This window comes from Mastacembelus armatus, chromosome 21 (assembly GCF_900324485.2).
Source record: "Mastacembelus armatus chromosome 21, fMasArm1.2, whole genome shotgun sequence".
In the NCBI taxonomy this organism is placed as follows: Eukaryota; Metazoa; Chordata; class Actinopteri; order Synbranchiformes; family Mastacembelidae; genus Mastacembelus; species Mastacembelus armatus.
In genome coordinates, this window is record NC_046653.1 from 22,675,986 (window position 1) to 22,696,478 (window position 20,493).

General features: G+C 42.1%; 3 protein-coding genes across 3 annotated transcripts; 2 read left to right on the top strand and 1 right to left on the bottom strand.

The window, feature by feature from the left end:
* Positions 1–1,649: 1,649 nt before the first annotated feature.
* LOC113123133 (olfactory receptor 142-like) lies at positions 1,650–2,621 on the bottom strand. Its single transcript, XM_026294958.1, has one exon. The coding sequence runs from the start codon at positions 2,619–2,621 to the stop codon at positions 1,650–1,652; it is 972 nt and encodes a 323-aa protein (XP_026150743.1).
* A 7,215-nt stretch (positions 2,622–9,836) lies between these two features.
* Positions 9,837–11,277, top strand: LOC113123134 (trace amine-associated receptor 13c-like). The gene is made up of 2 exons (XM_026294959.1): positions 9,837–10,009; positions 10,458–11,277. The coding sequence occupies exons 1-2, from the start codon at positions 9,837–9,839 to the stop codon at positions 11,275–11,277; spliced, it is 993 nt and encodes a 330-aa protein (XP_026150744.1).
* Positions 11,278–18,552: 7,275 nt separating this feature from the next.
* LOC113123135 (trace amine-associated receptor 13c-like) lies at positions 18,553–20,014 on the top strand. The gene is made up of 2 exons (XM_026294960.1): positions 18,553–18,725; positions 19,195–20,014. Exons 1-2 carry the CDS (start codon positions 18,553–18,555, stop codon positions 20,012–20,014), a joined length of 993 nt encoding a protein of 330 aa, XP_026150745.1.
* The last annotated feature ends 479 nt before the right edge of the window (positions 20,015–20,493 follow it).

Here is a 20,493-nt window from a genome sequence, read left to right on the forward strand (position 1 = left end):
ATGGTGGTTTTAAATGTTATAAAATGTTTTTAATCTTGATTTAAGAATAAATCAAGATGGATAAACTTGGTAAAACAGGTTTCTCCAGCTCTCTTTTGGTTGCACATTTCACTTTAGGTGTCATCATACTGACATAAGTGTGACTAGCCCAATAGGTTATAGAAGGTTACAGACTATGCATTGAAGTAATGGCATCACATTTATGCTCTTTTCAAAACAAGCCAATAAACAGATAAGAAATCTAATTATAAAGCTGAGGAAAACATGAAGAAATGATGATCTGCTTTACCATGATGCAAGCAAAGTTTTACCGCCATTAGCAGACTTTTGTATTTTCTGTGGTATCAAACAAAACGTAAATCTGGTGAAACGACAACATGGACTGGAGTATCCAATGCAGAAACTCTCAAATAAATTTGTAAAATTAATCCATAGTCTTCCATTTAGGATTGATATTTGCAGACATTTTTCTACTCTACTTACAATTTCTGCCATAATCGTGTGAAATTCTGGAGCGAGCCACAAGAAATCATGTTTTGTGTAATGAACGAAAAATACCCAGCTAAGTTGGTCAAACTACCATAAATGAGGGAAGATAGTATGAGGATGGATGTGAACGGACTGCAAGTAATTAAGACATATAAGATGCAGGTACTTTCAGTGCATAAATCAAAGTTGTAATTTAACAAATACATCTCTGAACAGCTTGTTTACATATTCAAGATAATATAAGGTGATGTGGAAACTTCTAGAGATGTGAATCTGAGACAAGATTTTGTTCCTGCAGTCAACTATTCTTACATAGAAATCAGTGAGTGAAATCACTTCAGAGCATTAAAAATGTGACTCAGTTTAAAGCATCTCAGGTAAGACACTATTCTTCAACACAGTATCATTGTTTTAAATAAAGACACATTGTTAACATTACTGACAGTTTATTTAAGTTTTATTGTTTCTAATGTGGCTTTTTGTGAAAAACTAGTTTTCTGCCGACTTTGCATTATAAAAGGATTGTGAGTAAAAAAAAAAAAAAAAAGCTGCAAACCACTGGGACAGACTGTCCTACAATACAAAAAATAGAAAATACTAGTAGTGCAGTAAATGTATGATATCACCAGTTAGCCCCTGAACATCTGTATTGATGCCAACCGTACTGGCAACAAATTTCCTTTTAATTTCTAAAAGCACATAGATCCTCACAGAACAGGGCACTTAGTTTGTTGCTTCAGGCTTAAAAGGTGTGTCACATTTGAATATTTGATGTGGACATTAAAACTTTGCACATATCGAAAAAACATTTTATCCTGTTTTGGTGGGAAAAATTTAAGGACAAGTAACAAGTTTAAATGTACAGAAACTATTTAATATCCAAAAAGCAAACACATATAGTATATAGAATAAATGAAAACAATAACATTGATGCACATTGGAAGGCTTTATAATTATCTCTGATTGTCTTTGCAGCACATACACATTTTTGTATGTCAACACATTTTGCTGCACAGACCAAGGCATCATATTCACAGTATTCCAGTCAGACCTATGTCTTTTCAGCAGGCCTACACACCACTACAGCTTGTTTCCATCATTAGTCTTAGTATGCAGTTTAAAGGTTATGTTTAAGCACTTTGACTCCCAGAACATGCAGTTCACACAATTAACTTTTTATTAGCTCTAACTGAAAATTTCCAAGTTACTGTTTTGAAGCACATCATCTTGAAAATGCGTTTTCTGATTTCTGGTAACTTCAGCCCATACAACAGAGGGTTCAGAGCTGGAGGAATAACAACTGATTCCAGTGACACTATAATAGCCACAAATGGACTCAGCTGATGAGGGCTATACCTATCCAGTACAGTATCCGAAAAAAATGTGAAAGAATAAATCACAACTGAAATAATGTGGGGCAAACAGCTTTGTAACACTTTTCTCCTGAACTCTAAGGAGCTTTTCCAACAAAGAACCACAATTCTCAAGTAAGTGTACAAGATGCATCCAAAGGAGACCAGAGTAACAATTACAGCTCCTGCTGTGGAAACAATTTGAGTGACCACAGAGGTAACGCATGACAGTTTTACAATGTTCCAGTTTGTACAGTACACTTTGTGAATCTTATTGCCACACAGAGGAAGGCTTATAGTCACATAAATGCAAAGTGAAAGGTAAAAGGCTGGACAAAGCCACGCAAAAACTGCTAGTCTCAGCACCATTTTAGAGGTCATTTTGCTGCGATAATGTAAAGGCTGACATACAGCAACATATCTATCATATGACATAACGTCTAAAATTGTAACTTCACCGAATGCATAGGTGTAAATAACATAGATCTGAGTGAAACAAGCCGAATGTGAGATCAAATGAGTGTCAGACAGAATATCCATCAGGAATCTGGGGAAAAAGCCTGCAGAGCCATACAGAGCATTGACAGACAGAAAGGCTATGAAAATATACATGGACTCATGCAGAGCTTTCTCATGGGATATAACCAGTACTATGACAAGGTTAGCAGAGACAATAAAGCCATATAATAGGAAACAGAAGACAAAGACTGGGTAACGGTAAGATGAGATATTTACAAAAATGGTGAGGTTGAAGAACAAGGAGTCAGTAATGTTTTCCATTCTACCTACAGACTGAACCTGAGAGACTCTGACAATGAAACGTTCAGACTGATGCTGTTCGACAAGCTCTACTCTCTGTATCACAAAATATCAAGTGTCATTAGACAGAGCAGGAAATAATTGCAATATTTAAGCAACTGAGCAAGATGAACATGCAGGCAGACGATGGAAAAGAATGCCATGCCATAATGTTGACCTGTAGTCTGAGTAAGACATTTTATTTATTCAAGACAGTTTAATGATACCTAATAACCCAACTCTCCAGTCAGATGTGTTTGTGATATCCACAGACAGACCACAACTGTGACCTATGGGAGTGGCTGAGATTATTTTTATAAGGCCCTGTAGATGTCAACACAGTAATTATACTCATGAGACTTTTTAAACTTACAAAGTTTCTTAGGACTAAATGACAAGTAAACAAGTACATACAAACTTTATACTAACAATCTACAATCTCAACTGTCCACAATCCCCCACTTTGTTTACCTTCACAAAAATGTTATGAGCCATCCAATCAGAGTGGGGCATGACCAACATGTTAACTCTTTGTTATTCCTGCTGGGGAATAGTATGTATTGTTGTATAATGTCAGGTTGGTAAAGGCTAGACCACAAACATAAGAAGGCCTCTGTAATAAGCTGAGATTTAGGTTTTGAGTGCAATTATTCAAGTTAATGTACTTTCACCCATAAATGATACAAATTCCTTTTCTGCTGAGACATATTTAAGCCCATGGTGGCTCAGTGTTGTTTCCTACGCCACCATTAGGCAATCACCCTAAAGATGATCAGGCTTTTACAGGAATATTATGATGTCCATCGCCTGTTAGGGTGTTATTATATCCCTTCAAAAAGTACAAATAACATGCTTTGGCGATACCATGCAATATGTATGCCAAAGGCCACATTTTTTCCAATTACGCTGCTTTGTCCTCTTGTAGATGTGTCTGTTCAATTCGCCACAGGTCAGAATTAACTAGTCACCTGGAGTAAGGAGTCATGTAAACTAATCACAAAGTTATTGCATTTTAGCTGGCAGAAACTCTTTAACTTGACATCAGAAATGTAGACACACTGAACAAAAAGTAAAAGTTTTAGGGAAGAATGTCCTGAAATCTTCTGAGAGCACCAGATGATGGGCCCTTTCCATGCCAACTCTGAGTTTTCTCCTTCTCTCATAACACTGAAGTGATTTTTGGGAGGGAATATATATGAAATAATATTTGTGATTGTGATCTCCTAAGTTTGTTCCTCCTGCACATACAAAATATGGGACTTCTATCCATATGATATTTAATACCAACACTTAATGACTCAATGTTTTATTATTGCCCTCATTTCTGTGAAGACTTGACATGGTTGTTTTCTAATCTAAACCATGATATTTTTCTAAGATGTTTTTGTACCTAAACACTAACCAAACTTTAACCATTGTGGTGAAAAATCACAAAACTTCCTTCCATCATTTTCTAATGGTCTTATGCATCTTTAAGGTAAACAAAAAATCGATATTGGTAATAACTGTGGAAGCCTTATTGGAAACTGAGTGCAACAACTTCAAATAAATAATCTGAGTGACCTGCAACAAGTTCTGAGTTAACTTGGTCTTTCTAAAAATATGACCCTGTTGTTTTACTTGTTAGTGAAAAGTTGCTGTTTTGTTTGTTTGGGCTGAGGCCCAAGTTTGACTGTCCCCAGTGGTACAGTCTGTTTAATTGGTCTCTAGGGATATTGAACATAGTGACATGTTGACCATTGAGGCTGTAATGACCACATTGTGAATGTGACTTTTAGCCGTACATGCTATCAATACTTATTCATCACTGCTGACATTAAAACTCTGACACCAACATTGACACACTGAATATTTTGGATAATTTTACTGAGGTATGAGTTATTTACTTAGAGGATGATCCCATGTGGCCAGCAGACAGTAGCCGCTGGGTTATGCAGTAATTAGCTGTATGATGCCTGGCTGTAACTGCCCTGTTCCCTGAGGTCTATTCACCACCGTAGAGCTGACACACCAGGGAGGTCAAAGTCAGGGACCTAATGACTCTCATTACTTTAAGTTTACATCACCTCTGGGCTTGACTTTGTCCCTAAAAAGTATCTAAATACTAAAGTGGACAATTACATGACCTATATTTTATCATTGTCAATCGAAATTACCTTTTCATTAATCTTTGTGAAACACTAATCAAAACTTGTCACTTTACTGCTATACTACTTTTTCAAAAGGTAAATATTTAATGCTTTGTTCAGTCAAATTGTATGTATTTGAGGTGGTTAAGTAAAGAATGATTGCATTAAAAACAAAAACTGTCCACCTGGTAAATCAATAAAGTAAATCAATAAGTGCCAAATAGTTGGTTCTGGAAAAACATGAAAATTACTGGATGGATCCCTGTGAAACTGAGATTTCAGATACTTTAGAAGCTTAAATGCTAATGTTAAAATTGTAATCATATCTGAGCTTTTTGATGCTTCTCATTCACATTCGTGAACAATTATAATAATAAAATTCATCTATAGAGCACTTGTCTAAACATATGTTACAAAGTGCTTTACAATACAAGACAAAAGAACAACAAAATCCTCAATACTAAGGAGGATAAGAGGTCGCCCCCATTTAAAGGAAATGAGGAAAGGCTTGCCAGTAAAGGTGAGATTTAAGGAGAGCTTTAAAAGAAGTTACTGTGTCAGCTGATCTTATTTCCTCAGGTAAGTCATTCCAGAGTTTGGGAGCTCTAACTGCAAAGGCTTTATCACCTCTGGCTTTCATTCTAGCATCGGGGATACATAGAAGATCTCTATCAGAGGATCTCAGGTTACGAGCAGGCTTAAACAGCTTTAACAGCTGGGATATATAACTTGGATAAAGGCCATGCAGTGCTTTAAAAGATATTAATAAAATCTTGAAATTGATCCTAAAATGTACCGGGAGCCAGTGCAAGGAAGCTAAAACAGGATTGATATGGTCAATTCTACTTTTTCCAGTCAAGAGTCTTGCAGCTGAGTTCTGGACAACCTGGAGCCAGTTAATCGATTTATGGCACAGGCAGATGAATAGACTGTTGCAATAGTCAAGGTATGAGGAAATAAAAGCATGTAAAATCAACTCCGTACCCTTAAATGATAAAATTGAGCGTATTTTGGAGATATTTCTGAGGTGGTAAAAACATGTCTGAACAAGCTTTGTGACATGGTGCTCAAAGTTTAGTTTAGTATCAAACCAAACACTAAGACTTTTTGCTGCAGACACAGAGTTATGTAAAAGAGGATCTGTATAGTGCAGAATATGTTTTGTTATATGTTGTTAGCCAATACCAACTATTTCTGTTTTATTAGAATTCAGCTACAAGTAGTTTTGAGCCATCCAGCTTTTTATCTCAGTGGGACATTCATGTAGAGGTTTCAACCTTCCGTGGTCTAAGACCTTAAAGGGACAATACAGTTGGTCATCAGCATAACAATGGAAGGAAACACCATATTTACGAATAATATGTCCGAGGGGGAGCAAATACAAGGAGAATAGGATTGGTCCCAGTAGTGAACCTTGTGGGACTCCGTACTTTACTGGAGAGAAAGAAGACTTGTAATTATTAACGGAGACACAGAACGATCTATTAGACAGGTAAGAACCAGTCCAGTGCAGAACCTGTTATTCCCGTCCAGTGCTTCAGTCACTCCAATAGCGAATGATAACTGCCACTCGTTCACGGACTGAAAGGAAGAGTGACCCACATGCACATTAGAAGAACAACAGCATCATTTGTGACATGGACTCTGAATAACATCAACAGTCCAAATGTGCAGTAGGGGTCTGGCCACCAACCTGTATCTCCAGTCTCCTGCCTCAGTTGCCGCCTTTTCCTCTCTCTGCTATCTACTGCTATCTACTGCTATCTGCTGATAACAAGGGCAACACCAGCTTCTGTCAAAACAATTAGTTTAATATGGTTCATATGGGCTGGTGTGAAAGCTGCTAGTTGCTCCAGTTGTTTCAGAATGATTTCAAAACTCAGAATACAAATAGAAGCAGATAAAGTCTTGTGCTGTTAAAAACACACACAATCACAAACACACAGACACACACACAACCAAAAAAGGCCCTTTTTTTAAGAAATAATATAAAAAATCTGATCAAAAACACAAATGAACAGACATGGTAAACTGAAATTAAATGCACAGGCAGCTATAAATATCATAGATAGTTTACTCAAAATATAATCAAAAGCAATTGTTCTAAATAGCCAGTATGAACAGAAAAAAGCAGAACAATTCCCCTGGTTATATTAGTCAATGTATATAGGACACAAAACCAGTTACCTAGAAAAATAACCAAAGTGAATTAGAAATACTAATAATCCTACTGAGGACATTATACATTAACAGAGAAATAACTTGGATATATCTGTGGTGATGATGACATTAACTGTATAACAGCATGTGACTGCTTGCATCACCTGTTTATTGCACCTTAAAGCAGATGCTGCTATCTGCTGGTGATAGCCAGCATAGCACGAGATGGCATGAGAAATATTAGGATTAATGGCCCTTTAATTTGAATTAAACTTGCAATATAAAAATCAGCATTTTCTGGACATGGAGTTCACTGTACACACCACACACAGCACAAAGAAACAAAAAGCAACTCAAGCTAAAAAAAACAAAAAAAAACAAAGCATGGAGAATCATAAGATACCATTCTATTTCTTCAGACTTTGATGTTATCATTCAAGAGGACAATGACACTGAAGGAAACCTCCCTAAATGTGCAGCTGATCATTTTAGTTTTCTTTAAAATCAAAAATATAACATGAATTTAGACATTTTAAGATTGTTATTTAGTCACTCTTGCTGAGCAGAGCAGATCCAGCCAACAGGCCCCATTTCTAAACAAAAACTGTTCCTAATAATCTGGCTGCATGTAGTTCAAGTGTCCTGGTATTCCATGTTCATGTAAATTAATAGATTTTTAAACTGTGGCTCCCTGTATTAGAAGAAACTATGGCTGATATAAATAAGGAGTTCACAGCACAAACATTGATCCAGCAGTGCTGGTGACATCTGCTGGCCAGTCCCTGGTACTGCAATTGTATGGAAGGATTCAGGGCAAGATAAGGCAACATAAGAATAAAATCAGCAGCACTCTCATCTTTTATACCTTGTTAAATAACGGTTATATCTGATCATTTATAGTCAGCATGGCTTATTGGCCCTTACAGTCACAGCTGCTGCATATCCTGGCCTACAATTGGCCTGAGTGACCTCTGGTAGTTTTAGTAGGCACTTTCATCAATAACTGCAAAATGTACAAATTAATATGGAACATATTTTCTAAAACAGCCTTAATATTTTATAGTTTATTTAATCACACAGTTTCATAACTGACGATGACGAGTAGGTCTGACTGGGCCTGTTGGATGTTTTTTTTAATACATTTTGATGTTCATGGTTTCACTGAAATTAAGAGATTTGCATAAATGCGAATGTGTCCCAGCCTACAGTATGGGTAGATTTGAGATTAAACTGTTTGAGCCATGGGTTGTGTAAATAAAATTGGACTTAACCTGAATTCATGTTTCCCTGCGGGTCAGAGTCAGTTACCAGAAGCAAAGTCTCAATACTCTTGAATGAAACCTGAGCACTAGAATGGCAGCTATGAAGTCTCCTGTTATTCTTCCAGCACATGAATAGGCCACAATGCAATAAGGGTCAGAGTGAGGTAATGTACTCAAAGACAATAATGAAATATGATGCTAAGCTGAAGCAGTGAATAATGAAACTATGTGGGTTTGAATTATGTCACTATGGCTTTTTGAGGGCATGGGTCCTTGTGCTTGTTCTGGCTTTACCTGATAACTGGTGACAGTAAGTGGCAGTAAATGAAAAACTGGAAGAACTGAAAAGACAACAAAAGCTGTCACTGTTAATGCCTTGTGTATATCACCTTTTGTATATCACTGGGTTTCCATACATTTGAATTTCCACAAGAAAAAGTAGTGAGATGGAAAAGTGGTTGTTTGATAAATCAAAACACAATAACAGTAAATGGAAATGTATATTATGATGTACATTCCTGATATATACATCAATCACAGTATAATCAGAATACTTCAGAATATGGAAACAGTCAGAACTGTGCATGAAGTCTGCTGTGTCCGGTGTGTACAGGAATGGAGCCAACCCAATCCCCTGTGGAGCCCCTGTGCTGCTTAGAACTCTACCAGAGATCCAGTTCCCCAAGCTGATGAACCTTGGTCTTTCAGAGCAGGTCTCTAGCTGCCTCAGTCACCCACCACACCAAAGAATCACAGGGCTTCTGTGCTAACAGCATGCCATGCTCACTCAAATGCTACCAGGGGAACCATATACACCAACCAGCATTCACAACATCTTGGAAAACCATGAACTAGGCCAAAGAGCTTGCATGCTAGCAGGCGTCCATGTTATCCAGCATGAGGCCTGAGCCACCAAACAATCTCTATTTTGGTAACAAAGCAGGCAAGCCTTCTGTGAGTCTCCTGGCTCACAGTCATTGTAGCTGCAATGGCAGCCATGTTTTCCACAGCGTACGTTAGGTTCCGCCCTCCTAAAACAACCATCCATCCATCCATTTTCTATACCCGCTTGGCTTGGCTTGGCTGGGGTGATGGCATGGTGCCCTTGCTCTTGCTGTGTATAATACTGCAAAGGGATCTGGCAAAGAGCTAAGTAGAAATCTATCTATCTATCTATCTATCTATCTATCTATCTATCTATCTATCTATCTATCTATCTATCTATCTATCTATCTACCTACCTACCTACCTACCTACCTACCTACCTACCTATCTATCTATCTATCTATCTATCTATCTATCTATCTATCTATCTATCTATCTATCTATCTTTCAGCTGATCAGGGAATGAGAACCAGGTGTAGAGAGAGGCAAGAGAAAGAGGGGGCTTTTGTTGCTGTGAGTTTCTAATACTTAGATTATTTACTTTGTGAATACAGCCAGCAGTCCTTATACAAACAGTCTATAAACTACTTAGAGGAGTCTCTAAGTTCATTGCACATGATTCAGCTTTTCCATCATTACATCACTGATCACATTGTGGGAAAGGAGGGAGGAGCGAGATATACTAAATCAGCTTCATGATGAGAAGTTTGGTCAGAAAGTTGCCAGAGCTCCACAGCCTCTCCCCTTTTCTCTCTCAGATTATGGAGACTCTGGAAGGAGCTGAACTCTGCTTTCCACACCTGCTCAACACCTCCTGCAGGAAGCTGTTCCAACATCCTGCTGAGACCATAATCCTATACATCCTGCTGTCCTGCATTTCTTTTCTCACTGTGGTTCTCAACCTGCTGGTCATCATCTCTATCTCCCACTTCAGGTATAAAGATAAACTTTTCAATATAACCTAAAATAATGTTTAAATTTCTTCATATCAAATGTTTCATTTTACAGGCATTGGCTTTTGAACAATAGTGTCAGTGTTATATACTATTTATAAAAATGAAACATTTTAATAACATTACACCACTGCAATTAATCAATGTATTAATCACCTTAATGTCTACATTTAAACTGCTGAATACACTCTTACCTTCAGTTGTACTAAAGAGATACAGTAGAAATTTATTATTGCACGTATTGTTATGTCCAGGCCATTGAACATGACATACCTATTTAAAAATATTAGTGTTTTCTATAATGTATTGTATCTTCATATACCTATATATTTTTGTTTTGTCATACCCTTGTATGTGGCAGAAAAATAACTTTAATCCTTCCACAACTAGTACAACAACATGCTCACTGATGATATTCTTCTTCTCCAGACAGCTCCACACCACCACCAACCTCCTCCTTCTCTCTCTGGCTGTCTCAGATTTTCTTGTTGGCGTCCTGCTGATGCCGGTTCGAATTCTCCTTATAAAGGGCTGCTGGTTTTTGGGGAGCTTGATATGTGGACTATTTTACTATGCCTCCTTTATCCTGACAACAGCCTCAGTAGGAAACATGGTGCTGATATCAGTTGACCGATATGTGGCCATCTGTGACCCTTTGTCTTATCCAACTAAAGTCACACAAAAAAGAGTTAAGGTCTGTGTTTGTCTGAGTTGGGCATGTTCTGTTTTATATAATGGTGTGATACTGAACGACTTCCTGAAAAATCCTGACAAATATAATTCCTGCTATGGAGAGTGTGTAAGTATAGTTAGCTCCACAACAGGAGCTGTAGATGTCATGGTGACCTTTGTTGGCCCCATCACTGTGATCATAGTCCTGTACATGAGAGTGTTTCTGGTGGCTGTGTCTCAGGCTCGAGCCATGAGGTCTCACATTGCGGCTGTCACAGCCCCAGGATCAGTTAGTGTCACCACTAAGAAATCTGAGAGAAAAGCAGCCAAAACACTTGGAGTTGTTGTGATGGTGTTTTTAATGTGTTTCTGCCCTTATTTTTCTCCCTCCCTCACAGGCCAGGATACATCAAGCAGTGCGACATTTTCAGTGTTTGGGGTCTGGTTACTTTATTGTAACTCCTGTGTAAACCCAATGATTTATGCCTTTTTCTACCCCTGGTTTAGAAAATCCATTAAACTCATTATTTCACTTCAGATACTGCAGCCTGACTCCTGTGATACCAACATACCATAGCAATGTCTGTATAGTGCAACTGCTGTTGCTTCAGCCAACTTCTGTCAAGATATATACAGCAAAACATGAAAAAATCTGAACAAAACACATTGTCAACACTAACTTACTGAAGCTTCTGCTCTTTATCAAGCTGTGGTTTAGTACAGAACATCTGTCAGGGTTCTTTAGCTGGTAAACAAAGAGCAGATTCTTTTCAGTAGTCACTAAGTTGTTTTAAATGAGAGAAAAGTCTTTGAGGTCATAAACTCACATTTGGTAATTGAAAACTATTAAATTTTTCTAAAATACAATTTCATTGAGTGTTTTGCTATAAATGAAATGCCTTTAATTATATTTCACACCATTTTTGTCACTTAAATTATTTTTTTGAAATTTTACCAAACACCCTTAAAATGATGCACGCTAATAGAAGAAATTCATAGAATAAAGGTCATACACTGCTCTCACAATGAAGAGTTAAGCATTAAAACAGTGATTTGATTTTTTTGGTTATATAGTAATATATCCTAATAATTAATGGCAGACTGTAAACTGTACAGCGACACTGTTCAAAGTTATTATATTTGATTTGAATAATAGTTTTATTAATATATTGCAAAAAATAATGTATTAGTCCTTTCCATTAACCCATTTCTAGCCCATTTAAGTATATTCTATGGAGCATGTATCAAAAAATGAATTACAATGAATTAGACATAATAATGAAAAACATTGTTTTGGGTGGGCAGAATTTTTCATGATTCCAACTATTTCTGCTGCTTGAAAATGTTTTATCCTTTTGACAACCTGATACAAAATTCTGATCTAAAAATCAATGCAGTAAATCAATCATACAGCCATTCCTGCTTATGAGTTTTGTACTTTGTTGATTCTTCTTGTTGTCCATTTCAATAGTGTGCAGAAACAAAAACATAATGTAAACCTACATGTTTTTACTTTTTAAAAAAACCAAAGTCTTCTCAGTTAGCTAAGCAGAGCTCTCTTTAACTGCATTTGAATTTAAATAGGAAGGGCGGCACGACTCTAAAACAGAGGACAGCAGTTTCATGGCATAAGACTATATTACATTATGTCCTAATATTAAATTACACAAATTTATGAAGAACAGAAATATTGGTGCAAACAGTTTTGTCTGAAATATTAAAGATAAAAAATTAGCTGCACAAGTTGTAAAAAGCAGTATTATAACCTTTAGCCAACAAGGGGCGTTATGCCTCTGGTTACCCCAATGTCAACTGTAAAAACCTCACAGATTTACTTCCTAAGTAGTAATTTATTATGGAAAACCATGGTGCACCATCTATACCATGGTATACTGTAGATGGTGCACCAAACTCCTTTCTCATTATTTTAACAATCCTACAGCTGTGGTGACGCTCTGCATGACATGGACGTTTTTGTGGTTGCAGGCCACTTTTATTATGTTTAAGTGCTTGTCTCATAATTAAGAAATATGTCAATATATCATATATTTACTGTCATGAGTCCCTCTGGGGACTTCCTGCCTGAGGACCTTTAGTTTGTTGTGACTTCCTTTTCTCCTCGCACTGGTCACCGGCAGCTTTATGTTGTAATTTGTGTTCATGAGTTTCACCTGTCCTCGTTATGTCACCTGTGTTTAATCACCATTTGAGTTCTTCCTATTTATACCCTTCGTTTCCTTTGTTCTCTGTCGGAGCATTGGCTGACAGAGAAGCGAGTTGGATCGTGTTGCGTTTCTGCCTGTTTGTTTTGCCGAGTGGCGTTCTAGTTGTTTTGTTTGCCTGCCTGCCCACCGAGTGGCGGAGATTATGTTTCTTGCCTGAACCTGGTAATAAAGATCCAGCTTGTCCTGCACTTGGGTCCTACCTCTCCTCCTTCACACCACACTACCTGCACCTTGTGACAGAATGCTCCGACCACACACGGACCCAGCGGACAATGGAACGGCGCGGGAGGAGGTGTTCATTGCGGTGCTCCTCCGCGCCTTGAGAGATGTGTTAATTACCGCCAACGATTACCCGGCGGTCCTCGCCATGTGTTCCCGGCTGGAGGAGAGCATCCGACCCCCCCCCAGGCTATGTATCAAAAGGTCGGTCTGATATCTTAATCACTCTTTTTTCCACCCTCCGTACCTTGTTTGAGACGTGCCTGGGTGGCCGGTTTACTTTCTCCGAGGCTAGGCAAGCCTCCCAAGCCCTGCTTCAGCCCGTTGTGCAGGCTCTCCTGACCCCAGCATCACCACGTCCCGAAGCCCTGGCCGGAGTGTTAGAGCGGCTGGTGTCCTGGTCGTCTGCATCCTCTCCTCCCCGGCTCCCGCTCTCGGCGTCCCAGCAGCCCGAGCCCCTCCTTGTCCCTGCCCAGCCCGAGTCCACCGTTCTAAGAAGTCGCCGACAGCGGCGGCGTCAGAGAAGGGGGGCAGTTTCTCCAGTTCGGCAACCCGAGCCCCGTCTCCTCTTGCCGCTGGAGTCCCCAGCCGCCACCTCATCGTGGCAGCAGCAACCAGAACCCCTGTGTGCCGACGACAGCGTCCCCGCGGGGGTTTAGCCCAGGATCCTATTCCCACAGTGCGCCGACGATAGCGTCCCCGCTGTGGGTCCCTTTAGGGTCCTGCCCCCTCAGTGCGCTGACGATAGCGTCCCCGCTGAGGTTCCGCCGCAGTATCCTGAGTTTTCCGAGCATCCCGAGTTTTCCGAGCATCCCGAGTTCACCGAGTATCCAGAGCTGCCCGATCGACAGCAGCTACGAGGGCCCTATATTCCCAGTGTGCCGACGACAGCGTCCATGCTGCGGGTTCCTCTAGGGTCCTGCAACCTCAGTGCGCCGACCATAGCGTCCCCGCTGAGGTTTCCCTCTCCCCTCTCCCGGGTCTCCCGGGCCCTCAGCGTGCCGACGTCAGCGTCCCTACTGAGGGCCCAGCCAAGTCTCCCAAGTCTCCCAGGTCTCCCAGGTTCCTTCCTCCGAGCCCTCAGTGTGCCGACGAAGGCATCCTCACTGAGGGCCCTTCCCAAGTTGCAGACCTTCAGTATGCCGACAAAGACGTCCCCGCTGAGGTCTCCGTCCAGGATTCCGAGTCTCAGCGTGCCAACGAGGCCGTCCTCGCTGAGGTTCCACCCCATTTTCCCGAGCCGCAGCAGCAGCCAGAGCTTCCGGAGCTGCAGCAGCCGCAGCAGCCGCAGCAGCCGCAGCAGCCAGAGCTTCCCGAGCCGCAGCAGCCGCAGCAGCCAGGGCTTCCCGAGCCGCAGCAGCCGCAGCAGCCAGAGCTTCCCGAGCCACCGCAGCAGCCCACTCCCGGCGTCCCCACGGAAACCCCAGTGCTGCCCCTGGAACCTGAGTGTGAGCCTGTTCCCGCCCAGCCTGTTCCCGTCCAGCCTGTACCTGTCCAGCCTGTTCCCGTCCCTCGGCGTTGCGGTGAAGTTGCCCGCGCCGAGGCTCAGTCACCGGCTGCAGCCCCTAAGTCCATTCCGGCGGGACCAGAACCCGAACCAGGGCTTCCAGGTCCGCCACCGCTGCCACAGGTCCAGCAGCAGCAGCACCCGGCCGGACCCCCGGAGCTTCCTGAGCTATCCCTCTCGCGAGGCAATGTCCAGCCCAGCCGTCTCCAGCCCAGCCGTCTCCAGCCCAGCCGTCTCCAGCCCAGTCGTCTCCAGCCCAGCCGTCTCGCCTGCCAGATCCTCCCCAGCAGCAGCTGCGGCCACAGTTGCTGGTCTACCCACATCTCCAGTCTCCCGCGCCACAGCCTCCAGCTCTACCACGGTCAACGCCTCCAGGGATGTCACCAGTTCCAGAGCTATCCGAGCCACTGGAATGGCCGGAAACTCCGAAGCTGCTGCCGCAGCGGCAGCCACCACGGCAGCAGCCACCACAGTCTCCAGAGCCGCCACCGCTACCAGAGCATCCTGAGCCAGAGCTGCAGGAGCATCCAGAGCATCCACTGCCGACGCGGCAGCCACCTGAGTTCCCCGACCAGCCGCCGCCGACGGGGCAGCCACCCGAGTTCCCCGAGCCCGAGCCGCAGCCGCTCGAGGCGCCAGCGTCCCCTCCTCCTTCACACCACACCACCTGCACCTTCTGACATTTACACTAATAGGCTGATAATTTTGATCTTATTTCTGACTTGGTACTGTATTTTAAGATGTTCGACCCCATAAAAATATAGTACTTATAAAGACATATACCACAAGAGGAAACACCAGATCAAGGACAAAGGACCAACTATTCATGTCTGGTCTGTGAATTGGATTAGCAGAGCTTCTCAGAGTTCCTCTAGGTGTACATATTGTCTAGTGATGACATGTTGTGGGTGTGCATAGACTGGAGGACAGGGATTTCTCTTAATTTAAAATGTGAGGCAACAAGACACCCCCCCCCCCCCCCCCCACACCCAAACACAGGCGCAAATGCAGAGCACTTGAAAAGGCAGAAAACAGCAACTTTTTATAATTAGAGCTCATATGAACAGGCTTATGGTTGTGGACAAGAATGCAGCTTGCAGGCTGGACACATGCATGAGGTCAAAGCACAGCTTGAACAAACAGGAACTTGTTTAACAAAAGAACCACTGAAATGCTGTGACTGGTATGGACTGCAAAGGGATCTGGCAACGAGCAAAGTAAAAAGAACTGGTATACATTGTAAATAATGTTCTAATATGATATTTTTAAAAATACCTCACCAGCTCATCTATTCATCTATCTATCTGTCTGTCTACCTAATTTGTATATGTCCATCCAATGGCTGATCAGGGAATGAGGAGCTGGTGTGAAGAATAACAAAAAGGGCAGAAAGGCAAGAGAGGGAAGGGGGGGGGGGGCAGTTGCCACTGTGAGTTTCTAATAGTTAGATTATTTGCTCTTGAATACAACCAGCAGTCATTATACAAAGAGTCTATAAAATATTTAGGCCAGACTAAAAAAACACTTAGATGAGTGGTGAGATGTGTTGACTCAATAACAAGTCCAGTTGCATGACTCACCTTCTAGAAAACGTTACCTGGATGACTGAGAATCTTCACAAACACAACCTATTCATACTTTGTTCCTAGCACCTTGTAATATGTGACTGATGAAATCTTACAACCATTATGTCTTCTTGTTATTTTGACGCTACATGAATACTTTTTAATATGTGCCATGTTAAGGGAATCCATGTTGTTTTATGGCAAACATCCTTAAGAACCGCCCAGGTTTCCCACAGTTGATGCACAGGTTTTTCCACACTTTGAGAAGCCTGTGTAGCAGGGCTGGTTGGTAACACTGAAGAATAGTGGTGAGAGCCCATACCTCTGGATCTCTTCCACGGCATTGTTCTGTTAGGCTTTAGTCTACACAGGTACTTCAGCTAACTCTTCCAGGAGCTCATGAGCCACAAGCTGGTCCTTCAGGTAATCAGAAGGTTCATAGAAAGGGACAACATACAGATAACATAATAAGTGATGGCAGCAAGAAAGCTGCAGGTGAATTACTAGGTGAAGAATGGTCAGATGAGTAACCAGCAGGAACCAGACCAGTCCTCTGGAGAAGTGAAGCAAGAGAGCAGAGGTGAGCACAACAAGGCAATAGAGAACCAGGAATCCAAAGATAGGGTGCAGAGTTCTGACATCAGAGTAGAAGGGCAGCTCTTTCACACTGAAGGAGCGCTGAGGCATCGGAAGCTGGGATGGAACCTCAGCGGGGACAGGGACGTCAGCGCACTGAGGTTCAGGCTGCTGCGGTGGAACCTCAGAGGGGACGTAGACGTCGGCGCACTGAGGTTCAGGCTGCTGCGGTGGAACCTGGACAGGGGCCTCAGCGGGGACGTCTTCGTCGGCGCACTGAGGCTGGGGTGGAACCTGGACCGGAGCCTCAGCGGGGACGTCTTAGTCGGCGCAATGAGGCTCTGGCTTCTGCCTTTTAGGGCAGCTGTGACGCCGGCGTAGAGGCATCTGGGCTGGAGGTTCAGGTGGCTGGGCAGCAGCGAGGAGGGACTCAGACTGGACAGCAGCTATGGGAGCCAAATCACAGGGAGCCAGGGGCTTTGCCTTCAACTCCCGCCAGATGGCACGCGCCTCCACCGGCGTCAGTGACTGCGGAACCGGTGGTGAATAGCTGGACGGTCGGCGGTGCGGTGTGGAGAGTCACGGAGGAAAGCCAGAGGAGTGCCTCTCAGGAACGTGATGGTTTGGCCCCTGAGGTTCCGGCTCCTTCCTCTCAGGACGGCGATGCTGAGGCAGCTGGACTGGAGACTCTGGCGGTTGAGACGCCGGGAACCAGGAATTGGGTGGCTGGGATGCCGGGGACCGGGAGTCGGGCAGCTGGATCCAGTCCAGACACAGCTGCCTTGCCAAGGAGAAGGGGGTCGGCAGGTCTATAAACACCTCCAGTGAGGTGTGTAGGGAAAGAAAAACAGTCAGCACTGCCTTAACCTTCTCCCTCGGTGCATTGCCGGAAGAGCGTTGAAGCTCCTGCTCCTGCTGAGCGCACAAAGCCAGCGCTTCCGGATAATCCCCGGAGGTCTGGAGGGCGAACCGAAAAGCAGGGAGCGAACGTTTCCCCGTCGGTGTCCGCTGGGTCCGCATGTGGCCGGAGCATTCTGTTATGATATTGTGGTGGTGTCGGTGATGAAGGAAGAGGTGAGGACCCACATGCAGCACACAAACTGGTTTATTACCTGGATCTCCAGGCTCAGGCACAGAACATGAATTATCTCCGCCACTCGACGAACAGGCAGGGAAACAACAACTAACACACTCCTTGAACAAAGGTAATCCACAGAATCGTTAGCATTATCTTTAGCAATGCTCCGGCGGGGAACAAAGGAAAGCCGGGGACATATATAGACAGAACTCAGGACACAGGTGAACGTAATCTAATTAATGAACACGAAGCACAAAGCTACCTGGGATTAACACAAACAGAACTGGAACGCAGGAAACTGACCAAAATAAAAGACAAACACGAAACAGAAACCTCGGGGCCTAAGACTATTGGCTGATCAGGGAATGATAACCAGGTGTAGAGAGAAGCAAGAGAAAAAGGGGGCTTTTGTTGCTGTGAGTTTCTAATACTTAGATTATTTACTTTGTGAATACAGCCAGCAGTCCTTATACAAGCAGTCTATAAACTACTTAGAGGAGTCTCTTAAGTTCATTCCACGAGTCAAGTCATACATAATTATAAATGTTCTTCTTTATTACATCACTGATCACACTGTGGGAAAGGAGGGAGGAGCGAGATATACTAAATCAGCTTCATGATGAGAAGTTTGGTCAGAAAGTTGCCAGAGCTCCACAGCCTCTCTCCTTTTCTCTCTCAGATTATGGAGACTCTGGAAGGAGCTGAACTCTGCTTTGCACACCTGCTCAACACCTCCTGCAGGAAGCCGTTCCAACATCATGCTGAGACCATGTTCCTCTACATCCTGCTGTCCTGCATCTCTTTTCTCACTGTGGTTCTCAACCTGCTGGTCATCATCTCTATCTCCCACTTCAGGTATAAAGATAAACTTCTCAACATAACCTAAAATAATGTTTACATTTCTTCATATCAAATGTTTCATTTTACAATAAGTGGTGATTTTTATGAAAATGTAACATTTACAGAAGCTAATATTGAAAACAACCTGTACGTAGAATATAAATAGGACTGTGCATTTATTTATCACTCATACTTCCAAAAATAATAATAACTCACTGTATCTATTAATGATATGAATGTTGAAATTCAAGGTGCCGCATACCTTCTAACCTTCTCCTGTATTACAGATATAGTAGTGCATAATAGAAAACTGGTACATGTACTGCATGGGTTGTCAGTCATTTGATGAGCACATCTATCCATGTGTATTTAAATATGTAACAGCAAACCATTTGATATACTGTTGTATGTGACAGAAAAATAACTTTAATCCTTCCACAACTAGTACAACAACATGCTCACTGATGATATTCTTCTTCTCCAGACAGCTCCACACCACCACCAACCTCCTCCTTCTCTCTCTGGCTGTCTCAGATTTTCTTGTTGGCTTCCTGCTGATGCCGGTTCGAATTCTCTTCATAGAGGGCTGCTGGTTTTTGGGGAGCTTGATATGTGGACTATTTTACTATGCCTCCTTTATCCTGACAACAGCCTCAGTAGGAAACATGGTGCTGATATCAGTTGACCGATATGTGGCCATCTGTGACCCTTTGTCTTATCCAACTAAAGTCACACAAAAAAGAGTTAAGGTCTGTGTTTGTCTGAGTTGGGCCTGTTCTGTTTTATATAATGGTGTGATACTGAACGACTTCCTGAAAAATCCTAATAGATATAATTCCTGCTATGGAGAGTGTGTAAATATAGTTAGCTCCACAACAGGAGCTGTAGATGTCATGGTGACCTTTGTTGGCCCCATCACTGTGATCATAGTCCTGTACATGAGAGTGTTTCTGGTGGCTGTGTCTCAGGCTCGAGCCATGAGGTCCCACCTTGCAGCTGTCACAGTCCCAGGATCAGTTAGTGTCACCACTAAGAAATCTGAGAGAAAAGCAGCCAAAACACTTGGAGTTGTTGTGATGGTGTTTTTAATGTGTTTCTGCCCTTATTTTTCTCCCTCCCTCACAGGCCAGGATACATCAACCAGTGGGACATTTTCAGTGTTTGGGGTCTGGTTACTTTATTGTAACTCCTGTGTAAACCCAATGATTTATGCCTTTTTCTACCCCTGGTTTAGAAAATCCATTAAACTCATTATTTCACTTCAGATACTGCAGCCTGACTCCTGTGATACCAACATACCATAGAAATGTCTGTATAGTGCAACTGCTGTTGCTTCAGCCAACTTCTGTCAAGATAAAAACAGCAAAACATGAAAAAATCTGAACAAAACACATTGTCAACACTAACTTACTGAAGCTTCTGCTCTTTATCAAGCTGTGGTTTAGTACAGAACATCTGTCAGGGTTCTTTAGCTGGTAAACAAAGAGCAGATTCTTTTCAGTAGTCACTAAGTTGTTTTAAATGAGAGAAAAGTCTTTGAGGTCATAAACTCACATTTGGTAATTGAAAACTATTAAATTTTTCTAAAATACTATTTCATTGAGTGTTTTGCTATAAATGAAATGCCTTTAATTATATTTCACACCATTTTTGTCACTTAAATTATTTTTTTGAAATTTTATCAAACACCCTTAAAATGATGCACGCTAATAGAAGAAATTCATAGAATAAAGGTCATACACTGCTCTCACAATGAAGAGTTAAGCATTAAAACAGTGATTTG

Excerpts from the sequence above, each read along its gene's own strand:
- LOC113123133 (XM_026294958.1), bottom strand. The coding sequence starts at position 2,621 with ATGGAAAACATTACTGACTCCTTGTTCTTCAACCTCACCATTTTTGTA.
- LOC113123135 (XM_026294960.1), top strand. The coding sequence starts at position 18,553 with ATGGAGACTCTGGAAGGAGCTGAACTCTGCTTTGCACACCTGCTCAAC. Across the intron at positions 18,726-19,194 it reads ATCTCTATCTCCCACTTCAG|ACAGCTCCACACCACCACCA; the intron begins GTATAAAGATAA and ends CTTCTTCTCCAG.
- LOC113123134 (XM_026294959.1), top strand. The coding sequence starts at position 9,837 with ATGGAGACTCTGGAAGGAGCTGAACTCTGCTTTCCACACCTGCTCAAC. Across the intron at positions 10,010-10,457 it reads ATCTCTATCTCCCACTTCAG|ACAGCTCCACACCACCACCA; the intron begins GTATAAAGATAA and ends CTTCTTCTCCAG.